This window comes from Oreochromis aureus, linkage group 6 (genome assembly GCF_013358895.1).
Source record: "Oreochromis aureus strain Israel breed Guangdong linkage group 6, ZZ_aureus, whole genome shotgun sequence".
In the NCBI taxonomy this organism is placed as follows: Eukaryota; Metazoa; Chordata; class Actinopteri; order Cichliformes; family Cichlidae; genus Oreochromis; species Oreochromis aureus.
Window position 1 is genome coordinate 31,514,812 of NC_052947.1, and position 20,545 is coordinate 31,535,356.

Consider the following 20,545-nt stretch of genomic DNA (forward strand, 5'->3'; position numbering starts at 1 on the left):
TAAATGATTTTATTAAAATTAGGAAACTCACACGCATTGATTGACTGTACACATATCCAATTTCTTTAAACATGCCATCAGGTTGCTGTGTGAGCAGGATGAGAAACTTGATGGCATCACAGATCACATTTTTATCCACTCCGATCAGGTCATAAGCCATTGCAAAAACCTTGGCAACGTAGGCAGTCAACCTTACAGAAGAGAGAACATGAGCACCTCTGGATTATTTATTTTTCCCTAAAACAATACATCCATTATCTAACAATCATTTTGGAGTTTTGGTGACTCACCAGGTGCTGCCATCTTGATTTGGGAACACTGCAAAAGAGCCATCTTGCTTTCGATAAGTAAGTTCAGTTGCATAACCTGGACAAAACCAAAGGCAAAACATTTCGTTAATTACCTGTCAGCAGTTGACTGAAATTTGCTGATTTGATACTATTTTCGAGATCTTGTCTGCATGCCTCTGTGTGTCAAGCTACCTGTTTTTATGTGCTGAAGAGCTTCGTTACGCTTCTCAAAGCCCACAAATTCCCACTGATTTGTTTTGTCCAAATACATGGTTGCAATAACAGGCAAGGTCATGCCAGCCATGTTCTGTTCTCCACAGCCACCGGGCTGTTGGATTAGTGTGCCCATAGATTTACCACTAATGGCATTCTCCAATAGTGTGCTCATTTGCTCTCTTCCTGTATAGACATAAGAAAACCCACAGTTACTGAGTTGGAAATGGGGCTAATCGATTGATTACAAAGGTCAACAAAAAAAATCTTTTTGTAATCATCAGAAACCACAACACACTTTTCTAAAGCAGTTTTTAAGGATGATTCCAAATCTGCTTTCAATTGTTTTGTTTTTTTTACAGTCACATCAACTTTTTGAATTATGAGTAATATTAGTTTGCAATGGACTTGCATGGGTTTTTAAATAAACCAATCTGTAACTGTTTCAATATTTTCAGTGCGAACTCAGATAGGCGCACACTGTGGCATAGATGTAATGATCATTGTCGGGTAGCTACCACTGTTTCTTCAAAATCGCTTAGCATATGATTTTCTTGTGTATACTTTATGGAAGAAGTGTTAGCTTTGGGAAAATAAGGTTCTTAGTCTTACCACTTAGAAAGATTTGTGTGCTTGCAGCTGTATCTGGAACCATATCTGTTTCAGGAATGGCACTCTTGATGATTTCCACTTGTTTGCCATCTAATCGAAGAGACAGATGAGAATTTAGTGGATTCTGAAATGATTGTATATAAAATAAACAAATAAATAATAAATAAATATATTTTGTTAAATATAAGTTATATATATTTCGCACATTGCAGCTATTTAAAAAGTAAAGTTACCTCTTCCTTTCCTAGCAGGGTCTAATAGTAGAGTCTTTGTATTATTTGTTAGTACACCTGGAGGCTGGAAAAACAGTAGTTTTAAGATAAGGAGTAAACACTGACTGAGTAAATTGCTCTGAGACAGAAATGAGAGGTTTAAACCATTCTCATATGATATATCGAGCGCTGCAACAAATCTTCCTTACCACTACCCGCAGCATCTTCCTGATACCATCACTGTTGCCACCTCTAACAGCTGCTTTAATCTCAATAGGAAAAAGTCCTTCCTTCATGGGGATAATGGTAAATGCTACAGCCCGTGTTGTTTCACTCCCAACGGTGACCTCCTGACGATACGTCCCACGCTTATGAGCTGCACTGCACAAGTTGGTTTCTTCTTTCAGATCCACACGCACCTTGAAATGGGTAAAGATGGAGGGTAGATCTTTTTTTAAAAGCCACAACAAAAACCTAAATAGGTGGAAAACATACAATGCAGATGCTTTGTATGGAATATGGGATCACTGAATAATTCCATGACTGTGAAAGTCACATGTTGTTGGCCCACTACCATCATTAAAATTTTAAGTGTAGAGATTAAAAGATGCTGGTTGACTTGTTTTAATAATTTTAATTCCATTAGGAGAGATTTTGCAGAAACCTACTTGTTACCCTTGACACTAAATCATATTTTTTAAACATCAGTCTCATCAATCCTCCTCTTGGCATCTTGACATGGTATTTCCAGCAGTTCTAACTAATTCTGCACATTGGGGTTTAATAGCACAGACTCACTCTGATAGGGTCTTCTTCATAGTTGTGGAGGATTGCTTTAATTTCCAGCTGCTCTCCACGGACTGCAGAGTATGGCAGTCTGAGATCAATGAAGAAATCCTTCTTTACTAAGATCTCTAAATCATCACTCACACAGATCCCTTCAAATGAGAGACAAATAAACGTAAAACAAAAGCAAAAGAAAGAGCAAGACATTTGTGAATGGAAATATAAAATACCATTTATGTTAAATCTAAAACAATAACATGAGTTGTACTTCTTCACTTTAGCCAACAACTGTAACAACTTTAGCCAACGGACTACTTTGACTCATCAGTTTTATGTTGTGAGTTGTCCAATCTGGGGAGCTCTCCTACCTGTGCGTGATACCCTTGACACCAAACCAAATTTTTTCATCTTTCTTTGGCCATATGTACATATTGTATAAAAATGTTTACATATAGTTTCAGCTTTCTGTTGAACTGATAGATCAATATATATTTTTTTTTAAAGCTAAGGTTGGTGTAACAATTTCAAGAAAGGAAATGTACATATAAAAAATTTGTGCACAGAAACAATTCTCACCATGAGTTCTTGACATACTAATGCCAGTAAAGTGCCAGGCTGTAATTGAGTCTGGTAAAGTTATATCATCTTTCTCAAATGTTGTGCGGCTGAAATAGAAAAGTCCCATCAGTTTCAGTGGCAAAAAGGATTCCTTAGAGAAGTGGCATGAGTTTTTGTGCATTGCTTTTTATTGGCTGTACTTACCAGTTTTTGAGGTTGTGAGTGCAGTTTGGTAGTGTGACGTTAATCCAAAGCCAGCTTTCGGGGAAACTTGTCCGAACAGAGATGTCATAGCTGTCTATGTATTCATCATCCCACTCACCTAAAAGATGTGATCAAAAAGTACTGTTATACTTTTTATGTGATGAGAATGAGTTTTTAAAAACTAGTATACAACTAAATATATAAACTACCACTACCGTGATCTACCCAAAAACAGTTTTCTCATCCCCAGTCCCCATCTCTTACTGCGAGCCAGTTTGAGGGCTTCCTCTTTCCTGTCAACATGCACTTTTTCCATCTCCTTGCAGCAGTGAAGGAAAGCCTCGGCACAGCCTGGACCACCCACAACATAGTCGCGTCGCCTCTCACAAGTGTATGGAACAGGAATATCCTTCATGCCATCTAAACAGCACTCAATTTGTTCTTTGTCCTGGTATTTAGATACTGAAAAAAAGGAAACCACAGAGAAAAACCTTTAGATTACAGCGTTTAAAGTTCATTAAGAATGATCATCTACAAAGGGACGATGACATTTTTGTCTGTAAATATTTTAACATGACAATTTAACAAATAAAGTGGCTGTGACAGTGATTTGTAGTTTTATTTTCCAGTTTACAAAAAGAGACTTTGAGTAATGGTGAAAAGCTTGAATGTGCTTCACTCGATGGGAAAGTGTGGTGGAGTGCACAGTGCAAGGTTTATGTAGAGTTTGTGCAAATGGGTGGATATAGTCTGATTATGTATTTTCTGTCTGATATTTCATTTGTAAGTAACATGTCTCTGTAGGTTCTCAGTTATCCAGGTCATGGTAGTCTTCTATAAGACAGCTCTTAAGACCAATGTTATAATCACTGCACACAGTTATCATGACACTCTTACTGGAAATTAGTTAAACCAGTATAAACTTGTTTAACGAAATTTTCTCACAAGACAAATGCTTGATGTAGATATGCGGGAGTGAACCAGAGCAAGGTCAAGAAACAATAGCTCTCACAGATAGATGCTGCCACAGACGCATGAAGTCTAGTCAAGTCAAGTCAAATTTATTTATATAGCACATTTGAAACGACAACTGTTGACGGTGTTATACATTTAAGATAATCAAAAGAGATAAAAACATAGGAAGACATGACAAAAGTTAAGAAAAAGAATCATAAAATGAGAAGATTTGAGTAAGAAATAAGATAAATAAAAGTAGTACAAACTCATTCTGATATAAAAGCTGAGGAATAAAAGTGGGTTTTCAGGCGGGTTTTAAAAGTGTCCAATGTTGGGGAGGTTCTGATATGAAGGGGGAGTTTGTTCCACAGTTGAGGAGCAGTCACAGGAAAGGCCCGATCTCCTCTGTGCTTTATTCTGGACCTCGGGACAGCTAGGAGCATTTGATCCGCAGACCTCAGTGATCTTGCAGGAGTGTACCAATTTGAAAGATCAGAAAGCTATGAGGGTGCTAACCCATGCAATGCCTTAAATACAGCACTCAAGCTGGTCCAAGCCTCCAATGGTTTTCTGACCAATCAGATGGAAGCACATTCTCTTTTATGAATTTGTGTACCGCTAAGTTAGGGCTATCTCTCCCCAGAAACGGCTGCAGACTATGGTTTTCTAACTGGAGAGACATTCAAGTACTTGAATTATTTTTGAACTGCTTGAGGCAATAAATAAGTGAAAGCTTGGATTGGGTCTGAAACCCTCTTTTATCCTAGATAAAAAGAACATGCTACAATTGCCAGACTGTTTTTGGACAAACCATTTGTTATTGTTGTTTTTTTTCTTTCTTTTTTTCTCGTTTTTCTTCTATTGACTGTGCACTTTGTTTTTACCTGCCAACTGTCTGTGAACTTTGCAGTCAAATATAAACCACCATGACACTTTCCTGCATGGGGTCAATCAGCACAAAGGTTCTCATCACAACAACATGCTTCTAGGAAGTGGTTTCAGCAAAGCAGCAAGCTTAAAGAAACTAGTAAAGTAAGTGTGATAGACAGTTCATGCTATCAAAGACAGAATAGAAATAGCAATGTCTATCTTTGGTAGTTTAGGATACTCACTCAAGCTGGTTCTGAGGTCAATCAAAGTGGTAGATCGTTTCCTTCTGCTGGTGGCAGGACACTTCAAATCTGATTTTTCAAAACAGAAAAAAGCACCCTCTTTTGGATAGCAATCCTAAGATATCAATTACAGTTTAAAACACAGTCGCTAGAAATGGCTTAATCTCACTTTCATATAACACTACTTACAGCTGATCATGGGATATCTATGAGGGAAGAAATTTAACAAACTGACTTGTTACAGTGGTGGCAAATTCAGTGATCTCTTTAGATGTACCCATTCTTTCACAAATGTTTGAAAAGGCAGACTGCATGGCTAGAGACTGAAAACACCTGAATTCCAAGAATAAGAGATTATATCATATTCTTTATTTTCTCCTAATAGTTTATGTTAGAAGCCACTAAAACACAGAAGTAGGAACTTAAAGGTTATAGTTAACGCTTTAAGGCAATCAAATTATTCTTTCTAAGTTGATTTTGAAAGTATGCCTTTACTTTGGGAGATTAATGCTTTGAGAAGAAGGTATATTTCTACAGTAGTAAATGAACAAATTTTGACAAGGCAGGGTGCACCAACAGAAGCTAACTATGTTATGTCCCTTCATTCTACTGTTTCTATATAGTAATTTTTTTAATATGACCTACAAGCAACAGAAAATAAAGAGGTAGTGGGCTTGCATGGCCAGTGGCAACCTAAAAAGGACCATCACTGGTTTCCTTGTTTTATAGGAGAAAAGGAAATTAGTTTGTGTGGTTCTCAGTTAGTCACTGTTACATTACTTTGACAAAGTCAGTGTGATGAGTGAAGTAGGGTAACCTGTTCTATGTGGTGTTCCAGAAGTAGTGCTGGCCACAAACAACAGTCCAGCATCATAGAAAACATTCATGCTGTCCTTTCCTCCACCCGGTGTGCAGCCTGTGTCATACTTCGCTATTATTTCCCAAATCTGCGCAGAGTGGAAGCAATTCAAATGAACCATGCGAATCTTAGATAGTAAAAGTAGACATTATAAATTAGGGTTAGGAATTTATTTTATGAGACTACCATTTCCATAGACAACATCGGTGACATGCATGTCTCTAACCTTTGAACCACTAAAATATTAGATAAAAAAAACTCAGAAAAGTTGATTCTGTTTATCTCGACCTTGCATTTTCAGTGGGAGAAATGTTTTGTCACTCATCCAAGTGACTTTTCCAGTATCAGCTGACTGCAGGTTTCCCTAACCTTATAAAGAGTACATTTGCATAATGACTGAAACTAGCACCACTGGCGAGCAATGGGTTGTGAGGTCAGTTTTGTGATTATTAATATGCAAATTGTCGTGACCATTATCAACAACCACTGATCAATGACCATGAGTACCATTCACAGAGAGTTGCGTAATGGCTGCAATCCCAACAAAGATTAACCCTTAGGCCGTCTCCTCAATTCCGAGATGGCCTTCTCTTTTTCACGTACTATGGCCTCCTTGACTTCCCGCTCAAACCAGTGTTCCTCTCTGTCCAGGATGTGTACATCCTCATCACTGAAAGACTGCTCACGGGCCTGTAGGTGTGAATAGCCTGCGGACTCCTGGCCCATAGGACAGGAGTATCAAAACAGTTGAGACACATTTTCTCTAAAAGTGGTCCACCCCAAAGATCCCGTCCCTTGCCACAAACAGAGTAATATAGTGCACGCTGTTAAGTGGCAGGAAGATTGCAATGATTTATACAAACAACCTCTAGCTAAGTGGATGGCAAAACACAGAAGACCTAACTCGGCTCCGCACTCTTTCAGTGATGAAGATGTACACATCCTGGACAGGGAGGAATGCTGGATTAAGCAGGGACTCAAGGTGGCCATTTACATGAAAAGGGAAAGACCATCTCTGAATTGAAGAAGGGTACATCTTTCACCATCTCATGGCCATTGATCAGTGGCTTTTGATCAGTGGTTTTTGACCAATGGCCATGACAATTTGCTTATTAATAATCAAGAAATTGACCCAAAACCCATTGTTCGCCAGTGGTGCTAGTTTCAGTCATTATGCAAATGTACTCTTTATAAGGTTGGGGAAACCTGGAATCAGCTAAGACTGGAAAAGTCACTTGGATAAACACAATGTCCAGATGAACAGTCAGCTTTTTGGAGTTGTTAAAAGACATTGCCTTTTTCTGGGTGAGGCGGTGTTTGTTGTTTATGACGTAGACGCCTTTGTCAACTGCCACTAATCCCACTGTGGCTCCTGGATCTCCTGTGACCTTCAGACCAAACTTCCCACGAGGCTTATAGATATTATGTTTCTTTTCTTCCAGCTTCAGCTAAAGGAAAAGGAAAAAGGAAGAGTAGATGTTTTGCCTGGGCATCTTTTTTTACTTAGTTATCGAATAGTTAAACTGTGTGTCAGTGTTGTGTCTCACATCTCCTACGCAGGAGTGCTGTATATCCACTTGAACAGAGTCTGATACCACTTCAGTATCTACATGGTAGTACGCTATGATGCGGAATGACGGCAACATCTCTTTGGTAATAAGAACATTGTGGGAAATCAGAATTTGACGTTCTGCCTGGAATCGGTCATGTTTTACCAGCTGACCTCTGCTCAGGATCTGAGGACAAATTCATACAATTTACTTATCCAGCCTGTTACATAACCTGCTGTAAGTAATTACAACCCAGTCATTCATATTTTCAAACACATACAGACAGGTGTAAAAGGTCTCTTACCAGATATGTGATATCATATTTTTCGTTCCTGTTAAGGTTTAGGCTGAATTTGAGGCTTTGTCCTAATTTCACCTCAGCTGTTTCCAGGCCTGCAACAACAACTTTTTACAATCAGTACTAGACACTTTGTTGGCTCTCAGAGCTATAGAGAGGATTATCAGCACGATTTCTGCTGACTATCTTCTGATGTCAGTTTACAAATTTCCTCACCAATATGAATGTAATTTCTGCTTGTGTGAGGGGTAACTATCATGTTAGCTGATCTTTGCCTTGCAGGTAAAATGTTCTCAACAGCAGTCCTTGCCTGTAATTAAAGGCATACAATACATTATACACAACTAATATAAAAATAATACAATTATAAACAAACAATACAATGACACTAATTTTGTACTAGATTAAAAGTATTTAGCCTATTTTTAGCTATCTTACAGCTGTCAGGGTGCAACAAAGGGTACTCAATAATAAACTGCGAGCTGACATACAAACTACTGGCTATTTCCAACCATGTAAGAAAAGTTATATAACATTTTTAAAGCAGTGTTCTTTCTGACATACAGTGAAATAAACAGACTGACGAGTGCATAGTTGGCAATAACTTGGAAATAAACAACATTGCAAAATATCAAATTGACAATTAAACATACAGTAATAATGAGGTCTCCGCTGTTTGCCACTGTATTGATGCTTAGCTTTGCCATGCCATTGTCTGCAGTGTGCCCTGTCACTTCACCAGGATTCACCACAACAGGAATATGTTTTGCTGGAGTGTTATCAGGGTTCAAAACTTCAATCTGCCATTACAACAAAGGAAAACAAAGAGCAGCATAGTTTATTTGATATTAGGTGCATGTTAGTTTCTGAAAAAAAAAAAAAAAATATCAAAAGCATCAAAATAGCTAAAAATAAAACAACAATAACAGAAAAAAATAATTTTCATCTCAATTAAATATGTTCAGTTAACAATTATACATCACATACACATTATACATAATTATACATTATAATTATAAGCACATCTGCCTAATCACAACTAGTGGTGACAAACTCAAAGCCTTCAATAAACATTTGATTGTTGTGTCACAGAACAAAGTCTCGGTTTCATTTTTGGTTTAGTAAAATCAGGATCAGCTCATCATCACTTGATGTCAGCTTTTTTTCACAGTGTGCACAGACTGCATATTTTCACTGTACGTATTTGTGTCATTTATTTTTTGGAACCAACACTAATTTTTCAGATCCAATTAAACAGATCTGACTAATGAGATCACTGCATTTGGCAACAAGCATGCTCATAGCTCAAATCGCGGTACTTCATATACAGTGAAATTGGGGATTGTTTTGGGTTTTTTTGCAATTTATTATTAGAATTATTAGAATTTCAAATTACTATGGCACCAGGGACTTCCGGGGACCCTTTTGCAGGCAACACTCCCATTACTGTGGCAACTATCTCTTGTCCTCTGGTCAGGCCTGTAGAGTTAGAGAAGGGGGAGGAGTGTATTCCATTTCCTAACAACTGATTTATACCCTGTTTTTTCTCTAGCAGAGTCAGCCTAAAGGTTTTGCACCTTCTGGTGCCATCTCTAGTGTAGGCAGACCATCCCCCCAAATTCCTCAGAGAAAGCGCCTCTACTTGTAATGTCTGATAGTGTCTGAGTAAATCCAAGATTATTCTACATTATATATCTGTGTGCAGTAAATGATTAAAGAAATGTGAGATTCTAATTTTAAATATTTGGTTTAAAGATAAAAAATAAATTTTAACAATACACAACTAAACACTGCTGTGTCATGCTTTGAAATGATTTCTCTGCCTCCTCCAATCTGATCCTTCTGCTAACAAGGGTTTGACCTTCCCAGTGACATCTTTTCATATATATGAACCGTGACACAGCTTCAACTCCTGGATCAAATTTTCCCTGCTTCTGCCTTCTCCTGAGAACTGGATAAACAAGAATCTCTGTTTCTTGTTTTTCTTGTTTAGGAACATCCAGAACAGTTCACCATCGCTTTACGTAAACTTCTTTTTCCCCACAGTCCATTTTTTGACATCAAATTTTCCACAAAAACACAATGGCACAGTGTGTACGTAGTTTACACGGCAAGTTTGGAACCGTAAAATTCTAAATTTTGAGTTCAGTGTGTAATGACCTTAAGAGATACAAACTTGACACAGAAACAGAAAACAAACACAAACAGACACAATATTAGAGGAACAGAATAGCAATACAAAAGGGGATTAACAAAACTGTTGTCAAGCAAGTGAGAAAATGAAGATGTGAAATAACACTAAAAGGAAATTGTAGGGAACATAGTGAAGACACACAAACACTAGGAAATTGAGATGAATATCAACAGTAGAGAATACAGAATAATAATACAAATGCAATAAAAAATACAAGACTAGAGAAAATGTAAACATTCCCAAAACCCAAAAACTTTGGTATGAGTCCCAGCTACCATGATAAAAAGGAGAATGTGATCATTTAAAAATTTTATACCATAACCATATTTTATCCGCAATACACAACTGACAAAAAAATTTCAATTTTAAACTAAGAACTATGAATTTGAATTTAATGACAGCAACAATCAAAAAAGTTGGGATAACCCATGTTTCTCATTGTGTAGCATACTGCAGTAACTGAGGAGACCAGTTGTTGCACAGTTGGAGGAATCTTGTCTCATTCTTGCCTGTTAGGATTTTAGCTTCTCAACCATCCAAGCTGATTTTTTGATGTATTTTTCATTTTGTGATGCTCCAAATGTTTTCAGTTGGTGGAAGGTCCAGACTGCAGATAGGCACCTGAGCACTTGGACTTTCTACCTCAAAGCCATAATGTTGTAGTAGTTGCTATTGGTTTGCTTAAATATCGAAGGCCTTCACTGAAAAAGACATCACCTGGATGGGAACATATTGCTCTAAAACCTTTCTAGACCTTCCCTCACTGATGATGCCTTTCCAGTTGTGCAAACTGCAAATTTCAAAAGCAGTAATGCACCCACATACCATCAGAAATGCAGATGCTTCTGAACGGATAATAAGGCAAATGGTCACTCTTCTCTTTAGTCTGTAGAACGTAAAAGTTTGATTAAAAATTTGAAACTGAAATGTTTTCCACTTTGCATCAATCCAGTTTAACTGAGCTTCGGCCTGGAGAAGATAAGGTTGTTTCTGGATCATTTTAAAATATGTCTTCTTCTTTGCATGATAGAGCTTTAACTTGCATTTGAGGAATTTTACATTGAAAAATGATTCTGACACAGTCCCACAATTTTGAGATGCAGTTCTTTTGCAAATTAATAAACCTCTGTCCATCTTCTGAGGAACTGTTTCTTTTTAATACCACTTACTTTTCCAGCCTTTTGTTGTCCCTGTCCTAACCTTTTTGAGACATTATCAAGAATCGCTGTGTGGCAGGAGATTGGACCCAAAATGCAGGACTCACAACACACGGAATGAACTCAAAATGCAGCTTTACTTGCTGACTCAAGGAAATGATACAAAACTAAACTAGACTGGGAAAATCTAAACTAAACTTCACAGAGAGGGACACAAGGGAACACACAGCATGAGGGAGGATGTGACACAAGACTGAGGGAGATGCTGACCTAAATACACAGAGGGATAACAAGGAAGTGAGAACACACGAGGAACACAGCTGACACGAATAACCATAATGAGACAGGGGAGGCTGGACTGAGCAGAATGAACATGCGAACGTGGGACCTTCACAATAAAACAGGAAACATGATGTGGGAGTGAAGGAGAGGCAGACGAGGGCAGACATGACGCGCTGGGGAAACATGGAAAACATAACAGAATAAAACATGAAGGGAAACATGGCACAAGAACTCACACCACAATATAAACACAGACACATAGGGAGACACAGAGGGCAGAGACACAAGGGGGAATCCAATAAATGAAACTGAACAACCTACGAACTATAGACTAAATAATGAACTAACAAAATACAAAAACACAACAAAACTAAGAACACTTGGTCAACATGACTCAGGACCACGACAGACATATTGCTGTCATCAAATTCAAGTCCCTGAGCTATGTTCAATTTTATTGAGCAGTAATATATTTAAAGATATTCACATTTGTTGTTTTGCAAAATGAATGACTTAAAGAATAATTATAAATTAGCAGCTTACTGTTACGTCAAACGACATTCCTGGTTTGAAATATTTGGGTGTTTTCTTGAAGTTGATAGTGTAGGGTGATTTGACAATTTGGATGCCTCTCAGCTCTGCTTCCACCATCTCACTACCTGTTTGTGAACATACATATTCATAGATTTTAAATATGAGTTCAAATTTACCATCCTTCTAACCACTGCCACAAAGGACTTAAACTCACTTTGGCCCATAACCTACGTAAGTCTGGTTAAAGAGCCAGTTGCAATACATGGTTCATGGATATTCAATATTTAGAAAACCAGCCAAATATCGCTAATATTCTTAAAATTAATAACTATTCATCAAGCAATAGACATAGTTTGTATCCCCCCCCAAAAAACAAAACAAAAAACAAAACATAAATTAGGCTAATAATAGGCTAATAGGCTAATTAGGCTAATTTATCTATACTAGTAAATGAGTCTTGGGGAACACGAAGTTCAAATGATGTGTAAACAAACAAACTAATTAATATTTTAAGCCCCCGACTTATAAGTTAAATAGTGTCTTTTTCTTACCACTCTCTGTCAACACACTGACAGCAGCAAATATAAAGTTTCCCTCCAAATCATTGATGTTTGGAAAAGACTGTGCAATGTGTTCCTTTTTCAGTTTAACGGTCCCTTCTCCTTCATCGATCTGGCATGGCATAACACAAAAATGGGTCATTCAGTGGCAACCTTTTTTTTTATAATTCTTATTTCACAAAGAGAAAAGCCTTTTATGGAATTATTTATAAGGATTTAAAAGTTAGGGTCAAATAACAACTGGACAATAACACAATGTGTCAAAGTTGTTGGTTTTGTTTTTTTTGTTTGGCACTGAATATTTCTCATGCAATTTCTAGTGCTAGTCTTTGACTTATTTTAGGAAACTGGGCATTGATTGAAATCACAAAAGATAAAAAATAAAACACACAGAGACTTGTCAAATAGACAGTTATTCATTATTGTTATTATTTATTATTAAAAGAATAAATGTTTACTCACCTGCACTCTTTGAAGAGAACTTGGAATACCGTTTTTTGTATTACCAACTATAACTCCAAACACCACAAAGGCTGTGCCATCCACCTTTTTACCAAATAGATATCTAAAATCACAAATAAACCGTTAACTTGCAATCAAAAAAACAACAATTCAAACATGTTGTTTCCTTGATTTTATAAATTAAACTGTGTCCACAAATCAAAAGCCTTCATATACGTCGCTTTGATGTTGATGGTGAGCTCATCACTGTCCACATAGAAAAAGGGGACCTCGGATGTCAGTTTAACCTCAAAAGTGGGAAGCACTGCAAAATAATACTCATTAAGTGTCCAGTGAGGCGAAAAGGGAAATTTTTGTTGGCTATTTTTAAACAAACTCACCGTATTCTTTCACTTCAAATTCTGCCTCAAAGGTTTGCTTTAAGTTGGTGTTAAATTTTGACACCACCTTCCATGTTCCTGTACTACATATACAAACAGACACACATAGATGTACATAAAGAACAGATAGTTCAGTGCTGATGTGTTTATAAGATACATAAATTTGAGATCCCTCTCAGTGTGGAGCATTGGGGAAAAATTACCTTACAATTTCAGGGAGGAAATAACTTCCAGTGTAGATTCCTGACTCTACAAGGACAAGCTTTGATTCTAAAATAATTCCATCAGGGTTCTAGAAATAAGAAAATTAAACCTAAAATTAGGTGAGAGCATCAATAAAACACTCAATATATTTTATAATTTTTAACATTTCTACAGCTTCCTAAAAATGGGTAATTTGTAATTAACTGTATGGTTTATCTAAAGGTTTCAGTTTATGTTTTCATGGCAAATTGCATAAGTGTTGGAGAAATCTTTATGTTTTACATGTTTTAGTGACATTATTAGAGATCATTATTTTGTAAATGTTTTATACTCTAAGTGATACATTTTGTAATGATGTAGTTAAATGAAGGATAACAATACCACAATATCAACAACAACTGAAGTATCAGTTCCCGGTTGATAGGTCTTGTCTGTGGGCTCCATATTTGGCCTCATTGCAAAAACCCTGTAATGGACTGTGACAGAGAGACAAATAGAGAAACACTTTGTTTAATTACTGTGTTTATTTCAGATTCCCCTGTCAACTAGTTAGCACATGACCTCTAACAAGAAGAAACACTAATTCTACAACCATGGAACCATCAATAAATGGATGATAGGCATTAAACCGAGAAACTGACAACTCTGCTGCTGCCTGCTGTGATTTTAAAAAATATATAATTATACAATCACTATTAATGATCCTACTGCCAACCCAAGACATAGAAATGTAAACGACGAATGTCGGACCCGACCACATTTCAACACTCATTAACTTTATTTCGGTTGCTGTTCACAACAGTACTCAGCTGCAGCTTTGCAGTTGCAAGCCACACACACCAACAACAACAACTCAGTCAGGACCCAGTACAGGCTTTAATGCAGGGGAGGCGTGATGAGCCGATGCAGCTATGGTGTGTCAGCCTCCCCGCAGTGGCGCCACAGATCAAGCCCCGCCACAAGGAAAAGATGTATTCTTGATGCATCTGATGAAAATGGAATCAAATCTCTAACAAGCTTCATCTCCTATGATCTGAACTGCATAAACTGCTAAAAGGTTAATGATCAAGTTCTGTCCAGTAATGATGACCATATAATTTTGTGCTGGTGTTGGTTTGTGTTTCTCATCAGTAATGGAGTAAAGGACTCACCGGTGGTACTGGGAGTATAAATAGTCTTGTCAGTCTGGATGAAGATGTACCCATATTGAAGGGAGATTAACACAGTCTTCTCCAGTGTTTGGGTACCAAACTCTCCTTGTAGGTGAACATACTGTTTTATATTGGGATCCTTGCTGAAGTGCTCAGCAGGGATCTGGGAAAAGAGAGACAGTGTGAAGGAAAAAGCTGGAGATATAATATTCATTTTAAAAAACTTATGAATCAAGATATCTGTGTCATACAAAGAGAGAGCGAGAGAGAGAGAGCAAGAAAGAACAAAAAACATCTGGCAGGAAAAATCCAGGTTGAAAAGCACAAAAATTGGAAAAGCTGGTATACAATTTCTGGAAAAGTGAAAACTGTTGAGAAAAAGGTGACAGATGTACATAAAAAACTGGGGATGGGCTGAAAGTTGAGACATTTGGTGAGCAGAAGAGCTAATGCACAGCTGACAAACATTTCCCAGAGATCTTTCCCGGATTAATGTAATATTTGTAATGCCATAATTATCGCTAAATTGTCAGTACTAATAATAGTAGATCTAGGGCAGCAGGAATTCCATATCTTAATTTGGGAAACTTCTCTTTTCGTTAAATTTAAATAACACTGTAACAGATTTCACTGTAATATAAACAAGTTCACATTATGCGAGTTTCTTGGATCCTCTAATAAGTTACTCATTAGTTAGAAATCTCATGTTTTAACTTTCTGGATCATCTTTACATACGCTTATAATTTATAACAAATGAACCAAGGCTCATGGGTCTAAGATTGGCACCAGTGATTAAGACCACAAGCTCATAAGTAAAACATTTACGGAAGTCATGAACCAAGTAACATGTATACTATATACTATATACAATAATTTTGTACCCCCAGGAGTTGCCCATTGCTGTTCATTTGAAAGAATACAGGTTTTGTCTCTCTTTCTTTTTCTTTTTTTTTTAGTATTTTAGGCTCCCTGGTTAGTTAAATACAATATGAAATTATTTTAGAAAACATATTGCATTACATTGTTGTTAAACACTAACGCACTTGGGAATTTGGATGTCCCAACTGATAATGTTTATGAAAACCTGCATGGTAATAAGGATGTTTCTGAGATCCGAGACTTAGCAATACTTACCATAATTTTTCCAATACCCTGGAATTTGTTTTGCTTAGTAAGGGTAACAGTTGTTGATGCCAGCGTCAAGTCTTTTCTTGGAAAGTTCCTCACAAAGATATTGACATTAACATTGTCTTCACCAGCATTATCTTGAATTTCAACAAAGATGTTTTCTTCAGTTCCTACTCGCAGGAGATTGGGGGCAGACATCACCTCCCTGAAGACAGAAGACAGTGTTGGATAATGTAGCCCAGCTGATTCTGTACATGACAAACTTCATGATTTATTCAATTAGTCATTCATTTGGTAAAATAAATCATCACTTTTTATAGAGAAAATAAATTCTACCAAAACTAAGAGTTTTCAGTCATATTTTAGCCCTGTGCAACACATAAAAACAGTGGCTGTTGATGCTAATGTCTAGCACTAGCATGCCAACTTGCTGCTTACTTTTGGACCTTGACTAAAGGGGTGCGTTTTAAAAAAAATCGATTTTCTGATTCATATCAATTTTACCTTGAATAATGTGATGTCAGTTCCTTAAATCCTGTTTTTTCCTTGATTTTTAAAATAGAAATGTATTTTGCCAGAAAGGCCAGAATCTCATTTTAAAGCTCACAAAACTATGTCAACAACTGCGAAACAGTTAAAACAGGAAACGATTAAAGAGCAGGTAAGCTGATTCAGCAAAAAAGATGCAAACACAAAGCATGACCCAACGGCATGTACACGGTCATGCCTCAGGCGCTGAAAGACGAAATCTCACAGATTCCGATGCTGCAGGTTTTGTTACTCTCTGACCAAAATGAACTGAACCAGCAGCAATATAAGATCAAAACTACGCTTCATGTTTGATAAATATTGTCATGAATTCCCTTTTTTTTTTGCTTCCATCACAATAAAATTGCATTTCCCGCACAGCTCTATCTCTCAGTGTAATTTTAAGGGGGTTACATGCTAAAAAGCCAGGCCAGGAAAATCTCCTTCATGTTTTTCTGTATTTTCTTCTCAGTTACTTTGACACAAAGGCATCTGTTGTGATGCGTACACCTCTGATGAAGTCTCACAAGTGTCAGATTCATTTTTTTTTCTTAGATATAAAAATACCGATATGTACTGATAAATAATTACAATATTTCTGATTGTCTGAGTCAAAATTAAATTGAATTGAATCAAATCGAATCAAATCGAATCAGGACCCAGTGAATCAGAATTGAATCAGTTATAGAAATGACCAAAATGTGTCAAAATTGTAGAGAAAACATAACACAAAGCAAATTATTATAAATTCAACGTAAACTTGGTTTCTTTTCAATCCAGTTCAATTTTATATGACCAATAGCACATATATAGGTCCTAAGGGCTTCACAGTCACATTTATTTTAAATGAAGTCACTATATTTACATATGTGACATCATATAAAAAATATATATGTAAAAACCATATGTAAAAAATTACATATATTTACACACAAAAATAATCTGTTAACTGCTTCACTTTGTTTAGTTCTTTGTTTGTTTGTCTAATTATAATGTCCTTGCGCTGGATAAACAAAACATTTCATCCTTGTTCCGGGCAATGTTTGCTGTGTGTGTTGTAATTCACCTCTGTCCTCACTTAGTGTGTGGTAATTTACCAGCATTTGAAAGACTGATGTACTTTGACTTGCTTTATACAAATAAACTGGACAGAACTGGATAAATATTCATTAATCATTATGTATCCTATCCACCACAGAAAATTGCTAGTTGTGCACATTTTAATTTGGTTTCAGAATACAGTTAAAACTGGACATTTAGAATTTGAGACAGTCACATATGAGTTTATTCTATACTTTAAAATCATTCAGTTTAACATAAAATATAATATAACAATAAGGATTTGTAGTTTACATGCAGAATATTAAACTTAAAGTACTGAGAATTATGGTCAGAACTGAAAAAAGTGCTAGTGTCATTTTAACAGTGTCGTCAGACTGAAGGGGGGTCATAATAATTAATTTTGAACAGGCGTTCAAGTTCTGGAAGAATCTGTTAAGTTAAGACACATATACTTACATTGGAGATCCACTAGCCAGAGAAATGAAACAGAAAAAAAACACAAAGTCCAGGAGCAACAGCTGGCTCCGATGCATCCTCCTGCCTGATCCCATATCTGCTGAGTGCAGCCTCTCCATCTGAGACAAGCTTTTACGGATAGCTTGATCCTCCTGCACCTTACGTCTCTTCCAGTGATAGGATAGCTTCACAGTGACTTGTGACTGTCTTAAAACTACGCCCATATACACAACTGAAACAGTATTTGAATGTAATTGTTTGACTTGTTCATAAATACTAAAAAAAAACCCAATTAAGTAGAAACATAACAGTGTATATTTGCTCATCGTGTCCTTTAACAATTTTAAACAGTTTGTATTGATAACATTTTTTATTATCTTAAGATGTGAATGTACTAAAGTTCTCAAAAGAATGTAGTCAAGTAAGAATTACAACAATTTATGGTGAGTTGCAGTTGAATAGATATTCTACTATATTTACTCTTTATAATCTATATTATCATCTACAACAGTGGTTATTAACAAGTTTCTTCCCAAAAGAAATTACCGAAGTATATCCGCAGTATAGTATAGTAAGAATATTTCAGATGTCATGCACACATCAAATTAGTATCCCTATGGGCAGAAATCTGTGCCATCAGAAACTGAATTTGAATAAGTTAAATTTGAATTTGAATTACAATTTGCAATGAAAAATGACATTTTAAACTTGTTTTTCAACAGAATAAATGATGTGGATTTCAATTCAGTTATTTTTAATGTTTTTTTGATTTTATATTCATTACTTTATTAACAGTTTGACAGTTCTTTTGGACTGTCCAATAAATATTGAAATTCCTTTTTTAAAGATCTCCTCTCTGTTATTGTAAGAAACAATTTAAATTTTGTCTAAATTATTTACTGCATTTATTAGAAATATTTTAAAAAAAATATATATAATTGAAAAAAATATCATTATAACATCATGAAGAAATTTAAAAACAGCAGTAGCCTACCATTTAATTGTTGTAAAACTTGTTCAATTCCTTTAAAAAAAGGCTTTACTGACAATAGTAGAACAGGATAGCAAACTATTACTGTTGCTAAAGTCAAAGAAAAAAAATATACAACAGTTATCAGAACATCATCATAACATCACATCTTCAAGAACAACAACTATGCAACACCCATAGTTGAAACAACAAGCTTCCCAGTCCCTAAGGCAGCAAAGCAATTCAACACCTTAATATTTCTACTATTATTAAGCGTTAAATTTGGAATAAGATTTTTCCCCTAAAAGTTGTCTTCAGTCTATAAATTTAAAACTTAGTTTTTCCTACTCAAAATCTCTTTGATTTCTGTCTAACATGGTGAATTGCTTTTAAAATTTTTATCCTGTCCTGTCTGGCAGCTTTTTTCAAATAGTATTATGATCTGAAAGTACTGTTGTGCCAAAACCATTTTGCTTTTCCATGATCAGCTCTATAGGCTACTCTTGTTCATGTGTTTCTTTTATCTGTTTATTTATTCATTTTTATTTGTGTTATTTCTGGTTTTAAATTATATGTGGTATACTGTGCATCCAGCAAGAGAAGAAGCGAGGCCCGAGGTGGGGCACCCATGTCCAAAGGGTGAGAGTCCCAGAGGACCAGAGGCAATGTGCAATTCACTTTTGATTGCAGACTCTTGGACTTTGAACGTGTTTCAGGACTTACTATATCCTCAATGAGGAGATATTTTTTAGGTCCCAGTCTGCTCTTGGCTTTGTTTTACTTTAGACTTCAATTCCATGAAATTTCATTAAAGCAATAATTAAAGTAATAATATTAATCAAGAGGAAATTATTTCTCACGTAGCACAGTGCAGTGTTAAGAATAAGGAAGAATTGGCTGGATTTGTGCAAAATGAAACGGCTGGCAATAGACACATACAAGAATATTGATGGTTACACCCTCGTGCAATAAAGAGGATGTATGTTCTATCACAAGACACAATAAGACAGCTGATTGATTTCTTTCACTAGCTCATCCACACACTTTGTAGAGAGTATATGATTGTTTTTGTTTGTGGGTATAATTTCTGCTTGCCTTATCGCACGCCACTTCCTGGAAGTTATAGGTAAGATTAAGCCACTCATTAATATGGCCGATACTCCAAAAAGTAAATTTACTGAACATGAATCTGAATACTGCAAGCGCTTTAAACAGCATGCCTCATTCAGTCATTCACACCCATTTTTCCTTCACCTAAGTCCTTTCTATTTAACATCCACACATATTCATACTCTCATGGATGCATCGTAGACAACCAACAACCTTCCAGTTAGTGGATGTCCTGCTCTACATCCTGAGTTACAGGCACCCTAAATACAGTGTTCTTAAAATGTAATATGGGGAAATATTGTTTGTTTTTCCACAAAATTACCAAGAAATTATGCTTATAGCCTAAAATTACAAAATTACATCCAGCATAATTTGTGTACTACTAGAAATACTTATTCACTCTTTAACTGTAACTACAGTGTAATTATTTCTATTTCTAAAATATGAGATGTTATAAAGTTATTCACAATTTACAATTACTTACTCAGCATTTAAAATGACTTACGTTAGCTCCAGAGTCCCAGGATTGAATTTGAAATTCTTCTCTTCATAAGGTCTTTATAATTGGGCGCTCACAGTACCATTTCACCCCAATGAGCAGTTAACTCTGACTCTTTGATTACTTGTGGTCTTTAAAAGCACAATGGAAAGCAGAGCCTGCAGCTTTCAGGCTCTGAAAATGTTACGCTCAGGACTTGTTGACAAGTTCCGCTTG

General features: G+C 36.2%; 1 protein-coding gene across 1 annotated transcript in view; it reads right to left on the reverse strand.

The window, feature by feature from the left end:
• Positions 1 to 17,989, reverse strand: part of LOC116310625 (complement C3-like) — a 29,997-nt gene extending 12,008 nt beyond the window's left edge. The window contains exons 1-27 of the mRNA XM_031727495.2: positions 17,751 to 17,989; positions 15,711 to 15,909; positions 14,576 to 14,738; positions 13,806 to 13,900; positions 13,424 to 13,512; positions 13,221 to 13,303; positions 13,057 to 13,144; positions 12,841 to 12,943; positions 12,370 to 12,490; positions 11,828 to 11,943; positions 8,305 to 8,451; positions 7,868 to 7,961; positions 7,658 to 7,746; positions 7,351 to 7,539; positions 7,099 to 7,251; positions 5,762 to 5,891; positions 4,945 to 5,013; positions 3,140 to 3,337; positions 2,876 to 2,993; positions 2,690 to 2,778; positions 2,126 to 2,265; positions 1,537 to 1,746; positions 1,349 to 1,412; positions 1,116 to 1,205; positions 483 to 689; positions 291 to 366; positions 32 to 191 (exon numbers count right to left, since the gene is read on the reverse strand). Of these exons, the coding sequence (XP_031583355.1) occupies positions 32 to 191; positions 291 to 366; positions 483 to 689; positions 1,116 to 1,205; positions 1,349 to 1,412; positions 1,537 to 1,746; positions 2,126 to 2,265; positions 2,690 to 2,778; positions 2,876 to 2,993; positions 3,140 to 3,337; positions 4,945 to 5,013; positions 5,762 to 5,891; positions 7,099 to 7,251; positions 7,351 to 7,539; positions 7,658 to 7,746; positions 7,868 to 7,961; positions 8,305 to 8,451; positions 11,828 to 11,943; positions 12,370 to 12,490; positions 12,841 to 12,943; positions 13,057 to 13,144; positions 13,221 to 13,303; positions 13,424 to 13,512; positions 13,806 to 13,900; positions 14,576 to 14,738; positions 15,711 to 15,909; positions 17,751 to 17,974 (3,504 nt within the window). The 5' untranslated portion in view covers positions 17,975 to 17,989. The remainder of the gene's footprint in view (positions 1 to 31; positions 192 to 290; positions 367 to 482; positions 690 to 1,115; positions 1,206 to 1,348; positions 1,413 to 1,536; positions 1,747 to 2,125; positions 2,266 to 2,689; positions 2,779 to 2,875; positions 2,994 to 3,139; positions 3,338 to 4,944; positions 5,014 to 5,761; positions 5,892 to 7,098; positions 7,252 to 7,350; positions 7,540 to 7,657; positions 7,747 to 7,867; positions 7,962 to 8,304; positions 8,452 to 11,827; positions 11,944 to 12,369; positions 12,491 to 12,840; positions 12,944 to 13,056; positions 13,145 to 13,220; positions 13,304 to 13,423; positions 13,513 to 13,805; positions 13,901 to 14,575; positions 14,739 to 15,710; positions 15,910 to 17,750) is intronic.
• Positions 17,990 to 20,545: the final 2,556 nt, after the last annotated feature.